This window comes from Sycon ciliatum, chromosome 6 (genome assembly GCF_964019385.1).
Source record: "Sycon ciliatum chromosome 6, ocSycCili1.1, whole genome shotgun sequence".
In the NCBI taxonomy this organism is placed as follows: Eukaryota; Metazoa; Porifera; class Calcarea; order Leucosolenida; family Sycettidae; genus Sycon; species Sycon ciliatum.
In genome coordinates, this window is record NC_088648.1 from 2,386,461 (window position 1) to 2,395,505 (window position 9,045).

The 9,045-nt window shown below is 47.8% G+C and overlaps 1 protein-coding gene across 1 annotated transcript; it reads left to right on the plus strand.

The window, feature by feature from the left end:
• The first annotated feature begins 1,537 nt into the window (after positions 1–1,537).
• Positions 1,538–8,111, plus strand: LOC135819150 (RING finger protein 11-like). The gene is made up of 3 exons (XM_065332310.1): positions 1,538–2,087; positions 2,285–2,427; positions 5,940–8,111. Exons 1-3 carry the CDS (start codon positions 1,977–1,979, stop codon positions 6,127–6,129), a joined length of 444 nt encoding a protein of 147 aa, XP_065188382.1. The 5' UTR covers positions 1,538–1,976; the 3' UTR covers positions 6,130–8,111.
• Positions 8,112–9,045: the final 934 nt, after the last annotated feature.

Genomic DNA, 9,045 nt, shown 5'->3' on the forward strand with positions numbered 1-9,045 from the left:
TTTTGATAGGGAAGGCCCTACAGACGTTGCCGTCTTTAATTATTCACTTGTCCTGTCTTTCTAAATAACATGTTATTGCACTTGTTCTTGGTTTAGTTTTTGGCCTTTTTCGTGCTTTGGACTTGGAGTTATTTGTTGTTGACATGTACTAGATGGGGATTTGTATGCAACATGTCACTAAAAGCGCCATTTCGTTCTTATAAAAGCACGGATGACCGCGGTTGGCCCATACATGTATGTTGTAGTCTTTTGGACGCTGAGTCGACTGGTTTTGGTCCGAAAAGGCTGCGATGCAGCGTTCCTCCTTTATTCCCAATCGAACATGGTTGAACAAGCGGTCACGTGCTCCTGCGTACACCGGTCACCTGGTCACCGTGCCTGCAGGGTACAACTTACTGTACTCTACTACTACTAGTACTAGCCTGTTTGACCTTTTTCAGGAGCACGTGACCGCTTGTTCAACCATGTTCGATTGGGAATAACGGAGGAACGCTGTATCGCAGCCTTTTCGAACCAAAACCAGTCGACTCAGCGTCCAAAAGAGCACAACATACATGTATGGGCCAATCGCGGTCATCCGTGCTTTTATAAGAACGACATAGCACTTTTAGTGAGATTTTGCATACAAATCCCCATCTACATGTAGTAGGGCGCAGTCACCCAGTTTCGGTGGAAGTGCGCGGGTTCGATTGGGAAAAAAGAAGGAAGGGAGCGTGGCAGCTTCCTCGGACCAAGAGCATTTGACTCAGCACCCAGAAGACTACAACTGGTGAAATTTGATTTTAGGGTATACTTCCCCTCTAAACTTCTTTTTTTTTACTCGCGCGGCACATGTGCACACGCGGATGCTGGCGATGTACTAGCCTAGTCTAGCCTCTAGGAACAGCAACAGCAGCTGAACCATGTGTGTCAATGCATATAATTATTATAAAAAATGTACTCGAACTGCCACAGACAGAGAATGCAAAGCCACACATGCACACACACAAACACAATACTAGTACTAGTACACGTCGCACCGTCACAGTCGCGGTCAGGCCAGTGTGAACTGTGAAGAGTTGTGAATCCAACCTCTGAGGCTCTGTCAATGTCATGGTTGTTACGGTTACTGATCTACCTACCCCAGCGCCAGCGGCCAGGCCGTCGACCAGGTCTAGGACCAGGTAGCCCTACAAAATCATGACTGTACAGTCATGCAGATCTACGTGGAGTGTATGGCTCCTTGGCCCAGAGATGCGACCCAATTTATGCCTCTCGAGCTCTCGCCTCGGCCCACGTCCGTCCACGCTCAACAAACGCACCGCACGAAACACACCATGTCCCACGCACACGTATTTTCAAGCACAGATTCTGCAGTACGAGTCGCTCGTCGTACGCGTAGTAGCTGCAACAAAGTCAAACAGACAGAGAAAGATTAAGTGCAGCGCTTGCAAGTGCAGAGTCGGCAGACTCTGCACCGCGTAGCGTAGATCTACAATGTACAAATAATTGTAGTACCAAGACGGCAAGAGTTCATAACTCTTGCGAGTACTCGAGTCGTAGTAGGTCTACGAGTTGTACGACTCCGATCCGTGTAGGGCCTAGGCCAGGCTGCAGAGTCGACCGGTCCTGCTAGCATGCATTGTTGCTGATCGGCGCGATATCTACAGTCAGTAGCAGTCTACGCATAGAAAGGGCCTGAGTGAGCAAAATCCAGAAAGTGATGACTGATACTCCAAACTAAGATCAGAAAAGAAAAGAGGCAGACAAACCTGTCAGCCATTCATTCGGATAGGCTACTTATTGCATGTGCATTGCTTTGATATTCAGTTCCTCTAACCTCTCATTGACTAAACTTTTCATCGAGCTTCGATTTAGTGACTTCCTCGCTTTCGCAAGTGACAGTTTTGGGAAAAGCAATTAAATTTTCTTTGTTCTAGTACTAGTATTTCTCTTGCGCCTAGCTGTTGCCTCTCGTGATAAAATCTAGGCGCACGATGGGGAATTGTGTTGGTCGTAGATCCAGGGAGCGGTCGGCAGATGGAGCGGCCTATGCTCGTGTTCCAGATAGTGATGCAGTCGCAGATCCACCACCTCCTTACGAAGTGGTACGTTGAGAATTTTAGTGCTCTATTGCCAATTTTGTTTTGCCTGTTCAAACTTCTCGGTGTGATGTATGCGTGATTCAGCGTTGCCAGGCTGTACTGTCTTCCGTGTTGTGATCTGTAACTGAAGTAAATAGTTGGTGCAGTGTCGAGTCATTCTTGTTTCTCGGTGTGCCTATTGTGTGCCCAATTGTGTGAAGGCATCTAGCGTCAGTGATGAGGTCCAGCAGCGACTTCTCAGGATGACTGACGAGGAGAGGTTTCAGTTCGTACGTCGCATGACCCTAATGCAGATGCTCCCCGTGGGCACGTACAGTCTCGAGAAGGGAGAGAAGAGACGGGAGTAAGTAACCTTTTGACTCTTAGTCTTAGCTTCTAGGCCTATCTAGGTGTCGTTATGTGGGTGAGGGAGACACCGTCGATTTTGCAGTACCAGCATTACTTCGGTGACTTCCGTATAGATGCTTCTCGGGAGTTCACTTCGTGCACGGATAGGCGGAAGACTGTTTTCAATGTTCACTTTTATGCTCGAGTTGGCTTCGTGTTGTTGCTGGTTTCCTGAAAGTTCCTGTTTTCTAGGTGGCAAATGAGACTGTTGTCACAAGTCGTGATGTTGTTTGTACACGTTTGACCGGCGACGAGTAACTGTTTCGGTGTTTCACTCTGTTGCCGGCTCAGTGCGTCAGCTGAGCCTGTTCCTGGTCTATCAGAACATTTGCAAAATCCAAATCAATGCCTTCCAGGTGCTGTGTGCTCAATGAAGTGAAGTCGTTCTCCTAAAGTAGTTCTGGAAGATCCACATCTTGACTTGACGGGTGACTTTTTGGAATCTTTCATTGATTTGAACAACGTGGGGCCATGTACGCATGTCGTAATCACTACATCAGCTGATTTTGTTCTGCAGAGCGAGGCGGTACGGTAGACGTCACCTCATGCGTCCCGTACAAACTCATACATACTTCACGGAATCTTGACTTGGCCGTGACGAATGCATTGTGCTAGAAGCTCGAAGGTGTCGTCAATCATGTCGAATTATTTTTTTGTCATCCTGATGGCCAGCGCAACACTGGGACTGGGAGCACTGGGGTAGCACTTGGCTTTGGTAGTTTGGAGATACTTCTGAAGTACTTCTTCTGTAGCTGTGCCAAGTCTGAAGAGTGTTGAGTGGGTGCCCTGCCCAATCATCCCCTGATGTTTCATGTCATGATTATCAATAATTATCATGATGTGGAGGAGCATGGCCTGATCTTGTTTGACAGCATCTGTGACTTTGTGGAGCTGCTGTAGTACTGTGGTGCTGTAGTACTGTAGTGTAGTGCTAATCGTCTCCACTGGGTGCCGCACGAAGCATGACTGATTTCCAGGCAAGCTCTGTGCAACACTCCTCACATCTCATCAGGAGATAAACATGATGTGTGTGTGTGCGTGCGTGTGTGTGTGTGTGCGTAGCGTGTGTCCGTGCGTGCCTGTGTAGAATGGGAGAGTGAAAAGCAGCATACACGCACAATGCCTATCCTGAACACCCACTCACGCCTTTAAATTTTCGACCGTATATTCAATACTTACAGGTTCTTTGAAGAACTTCACACAATGGTTTTTGAAAGAATCAGCAAATATCGTCGATATACAATTGATAATTGAGTTTTTAAAAGGACAGGGTGCACGTAACCGTCAGGCAAACTTGTCATTGTGTCACCCCTGGTCGCAATTCTGAATTTCTTGTCGTTCGTCCGGCGTGTAATTATCAGGCGATCCCATTTGGTTTTGGAACATTGAGCGATCTTCCATTGCCAGAGGTAGACTACCACCAGTGTGTGTGTGGGGGGGGGGGGGGGCAAGACACTATGTGCACTATACTACGCTGCTAGTAAGCTGCTAACTTGGGTGTGTGTGTTGGCATAGACGCTGACAGCTACATACATCTCATTGGTGTCAGCATGCCAGCAGACTATTACCTGGTGTGGGTTAGTCGTCCCTTCTTGACGTCTGTAACATAGGTGTGAACTCACTCATGTAGCTGTGTGAAGTGTGAACCTTAAAACACTGCAGTCCTGCCAGCTATCACTGCAATGTGATTTGAATGCAGTCCTGCCAGCTATCATTGCAATGTGATTTGAATGCAGTCCTGCCAGCTATCATTGCAATGTGATTTGAATGCAGTCCTGCCAGCTATCATTGCAATGTGATTTGAAGACTGCAGCAAGGCAGTACTGTGTATGAATGGAGGGGGAGAGTGCTACATGGAAACTGGCTGATATCTGTCTTCCCAGCCGTGTAAGGAGCTCTTTGACTCTGTCTTCCAGCTTGTGTTGTCATTATCAGACCAGCCTAAGACGTAGTACGCTGTATCTGGTCGCTGATGGAAGCTTTTTGAATAGCTCTGTTTGTGTGTCAAAGACATCTGACAAGTGCAAATGTCAAATGAGTGACAGGTTGGAAGCCATCCAGCTGTTGCAGATTAATAGATGGTCTGGAAGCGGTCCAACTGTCAGTGTCTGCACATAGTGCCAGTTGTCTGTCTGCCAGCGATGCTTCTGGCTGTGCATTCTCTCCCACTGTTTTTTTTTATAGGGCTGCAACGGGTAGGGGTTTGGTCGGGTAACGAGTTCGGGTATTTCTGTCCGGGTAGCACATGTACCCTATCAGGTATTTCTTGACAAAAGTTGACATAGTTTGTACAGTGAGCGTGCACTTGCGCTACATGCACCGCTGCGAAAACACCATACCCCCACAACCCGATCGGGTTCTCAGGAGCAAACTGCTACCCGAGTACCCGCTCTAATTACGGGTAACACGGGTACCCTGTCCCTCCAGGAAATCGTGATTCCACGGATGCAACAAATTTCGCGATTTTGGCCCAAACCCGCGATTTCCCGTGTTTTTTGTTGTTGTTTTCTGCACTATAATTATCGTTCTCACATTTTTATGCACTTTTCACGCAGTTCTTTCCATGATCCTGTAGGTTATTTGCACAGTACTACTCGTACTACTCCCGAGTAGATATACAATGCAACAAATTTCGTGATTTGGCCCAAATCCGCAATTTTCTGCAAATAATTCCGCGAATTCCTGGCAAGTTCTGCATCATTCCGCACTTTTTGTCGCATTTTTTGTTGCTTTCTGCCGCAATTTCTTGCGCAAGTTTTTTCCGCAAATTCCCGCAGGGACAGGGTACCGTACTTCTCGTTGACGCCCCTACTTTTCTATGGTGGTTGCCATGGTGTATTAAATAGATTGTCTGCCATGTGTTGGTGTCGGGTTTGCCAACCTTATGGACGATAAAACATGTTGCATGAAACTATGTGACCTCTTCACTAGGTATGGCTGGACTTGCGCCGTATCTCCTCATAACTAAGCTGTCAAAACTGATCGGGATAGGACTCTTTCCTCCCGAACTGCCATACCTAATATCAAGAGTACATAACCCCCAGTGTGCAACGCCTGATGCAGCTCTGCATACAGATAAAAAACAATGGTGCCCTGCCTCAAGACCGGCCTTGCGCTGGTGTGGAGTGTACGCATGACATGAGAAGATCCGATTCCGCTCGACCAAGACCCTATGCATGTACTCTTGCTAATATACTACGTGTGGAGTAGCTGAACTTCAAACAAACAAAAAACAAGAAAACTGGGAGAGCAGGCATTTAATTTTGAACTGGCGTCTCATGTGCCTTATCATCATTCATCATTCATGGCTTTCATCTAGACAAACTCCGTGCTGTTGTACTTTTGCTCGTGCTAATTTGGTTGCATTTTGTTTGCGTGTGTGCGTGCGTGTGTGTGTGTGTATGTGTGTGCATGCGTGTGTGTGTGTGTGTGTGTGTGTGTGTGTGTGTGTGTGTGTGTGCTTCGCAGATGCGTCATCTGCATGCAGGAGTTTGTGGTGGGGGAGAGCATCCGCCTGCTGCCCTGTATGCACCTGTATCACCAGAGCTGCATCGACGACTGGCTGACACGCCAGTTCTCCTGTCCGTTCTGCATGGAGGGACTGGACACGATACTCACGGAGAGCGTGGAGGAGGCACACGCGGCCGCCACTGCGTAGCCATGATGACCGGACCCACTCCTCACAGCCCTATGCTACAGATCACACAATGCGCGCTATCAGCCGCTCATCTCACCAACGTTATGCTCCTGAGTGACTGGCTCGGATATCGCCGATTAACCGATTCACACACACACACACGACTATCTTCTTCAAACCTCGTGGTCAAAGTGCCATGCCGTGTCCTGATCTAGTCTAAACTCTTCTGGTAACTGAGCGAGATCACGGTACCAGCCTGTTGGCCGTTTCGTTGCCCAGAGATAGCTCTGTCCTGCCCTGGCCGATCAGGTCAGTTTAATAATGGAGTTGCGCCCATGCGTCTTCCTGTCTGCCGTGCCCAACCGTCCTGATCTCATCAATGCACAAGCTTGTGTGTATGTGTGTACCGGCGGAACGACACACAAGCACCGGACTTTTAAATGAGAAAACAATATGCTCGCTCGTTTTACCCTCGTATCAGCTGAGCAGCCGTTATATCCCACATTGCTGCACCGTTTATTCGCGTGCAGTCGTCAATAGTAATATTTTTAATACCATCAGCACCATGTACTAGACTCTAAATCATCTTCTTCATCACCAGCACCAGCACCGTATCAATGTTTCACCGCAGCTGTTATATGTCCTTTCAACCACTCACCGCAGCACTCTCTACTGGGCATCAGCAAGTAAGGAGACCGTACGCGCTTTCACGCGCTGAATGGATGTGTTCTCCTGCTCTGTGTGTCTCTATCACTCTCTCTCTCTCTCTCTCTCTCTCTCTCTCTCTCTCTCTCTCTCTCTCTCTCTCTCTCTCTCTCTCTCTCTCTCTCTCTCTCTCTCTCTCTCTCTCTCTCTCTCTCTCTCTCTCTCTCTCTCTCTCTCTCTCTCTCTCTCTCTCTCTCTCTCTCTCTCTGTCTGTCTGTCTGTCTCCCTCTCTCTCCCTCTCTCTCCGTCTCTCGCTCTCTCTCTCTCTCTCTCTCTCTCTCTCTCTCTCTCTCTCTCTCTCTCTCTCTCTCTCTCCCCCCCCTCCCTCTCTGTCCATCTCCGTCTATCGAGCACACACGTATTGTTGTCTAATGAAGCTTGCACATCACTCTCTAACCCTGCACTGTCTGCACCTTTTCCCAATGGCGCACCACTCTATGTTCTTGCTGCGGCTGTTGTCGTATTATCCCGTGGAAATAATCTGCTCCTATCCCTATTCTCTGCACACCTTACCGTTACTGATATCTGTGGGCAAAGGCACATACCCCTCCCTAGGCCCATGTTGTGGTCGTTGTTTTCCTTCACAATGGCTGGTTTGCTGCTATGTTCGCTGCCAGGTGCCCAGTTTCTTCAGTAGTCTCCCAGGGTGAGCTCACTGGAGCAACACTACCATGCTATGTACAGTGTGTGTGTTAAACCAGCCATTGTACCCTGCCCCTATCTCTCGCGGCGCGCCGCTTGGCTGCTGTTTTTCGTCCCTACACTGTGCCCCCCTCTCTCCTTGCAAAGCTGCGCACCGGTATATACTTGAATTTTAATGCTAACCTTTTAATGGGTCTGCCAGTCATTTTAACACAGTGAACTATCCCACTGTACAGCACTCCCCCCCCAGCTCAATTTTGATCAGTTCTATTATGTAGGCGAAATGCATCGTGCATTCTATAGTAGCACCCTTCCCTCCGTCGTCCGTTTTATCCATTTTTTAATTTTATGGATCCACTGATACGTTTTATTCTATTTTCTTGAGAACTTACTCGGTTTGTCCGTTTGATTCATTCTGATGTACTACGAAGTGTGTTTCATTATTATAATTATTATGGCCATCGGCCGCTCCATACAGTGTTATCTGGCCTTTAAAATGCCAAACTGTGCTCAACGGGGAATTTGTCCCGCAGTTGCGTGTTCATTTCTCTGTGTGGCTCATGCATTCCAGTTGTGCAGCATGGTGTGTTTGATTTGACTGTATACTGTTGTCATGCACTAAAACGCTGGATTTTCAGTGGTGCCCGATTATGTCACTTCCTCTTGGCCGTTGCTGTGTGTGTGTGTGTGTGTGTGTGTGTGTGTGTGTGTGTGTGTGTGTGTGTGTGTGTGTGTGTGTACATGGCGTGTGTGTGCATGTGTAAGATGAAAGCACTGCATTGGAACGCCCTGAAGTGTTCATTCTTGTGTGGTTGTTGTAGCGAGGGTGCACCCATGGTGATGTTCAAAGTAACAACGCAATCCTAGCGTTTCCACTTTCTCAGTCTACCAATACTCTTGCCGTCGTGTGCCTTAGTTGGGCTCTGAGCACTCGTACGAACCAACCGGTGTCTTCAGCTGTGTTGGTTTGTTGGTAGCGTGGCTAGAAAAACAGTGTACATTGTATAAAGAGAATTTTATTTAAAAAACCTGGCTCAGTAGAAGCCTGATTTGAGCAGACATACTGGAGCCAGGTCATGAAAATGGCCATAACAGCGTGAGGCATGGTGAGAGTAGCTTACATTGCCATACATATACCTACAGGCTACTTCAAGTAGAAATAGCCGCTGGAACTTCGAGTGCACAACATACTGTAACGGTAAAATTATGTGACTGGAAAGAGGAACATGAATGCATGGCAAACTAGCTCATAATCATTATAACCCCGGAAGTCGTCAAGAAGACTCCCTGATATACATGACATCAAGAGCATAATTATAACCCCCCCCCAAGAGTGTGCAACTCCTGATACCCTTTCTATGGGGTACGGCGAAAACTCACATTACGTGGTGTAGTGTCGCAGTTGTACGTTTCCAGCCCGCTTTTAGCGAGCAGCGGAGTAATAAAAAGAGCACTCTCTGACAGAAACTCACTGTGGGTATGCAAATCCCCAGCATGATCATGGCAGATATTCGGATTGCGCTCACGCTATCCTTCTTTTGTATGTAGTATGAGCGTAACTGAGACACGTGATGTGAGTTTTCGTCGTCG

Coding starts and splice junctions, on each gene's coding strand:
- LOC135819150 (XM_065332310.1), top strand. CDS start 1,977: ATGGGGAATTGTGTTGGTCGTAGATCCAGGGAGCGGTCGGCAGATGGA. Junction 2,088..2,284: donor CACCACCTCCTTACGAAGTG/GTACGTTGAGAA, acceptor AATTGTGTGAAG/GCATCTAGCGTCAGTGATGA. Junction 2,428..5,939: donor AAGGGAGAGAAGAGACGGGA/GTAAGTAACCTT, acceptor TGTGCTTCGCAG/ATGCGTCATCTGCATGCAGG.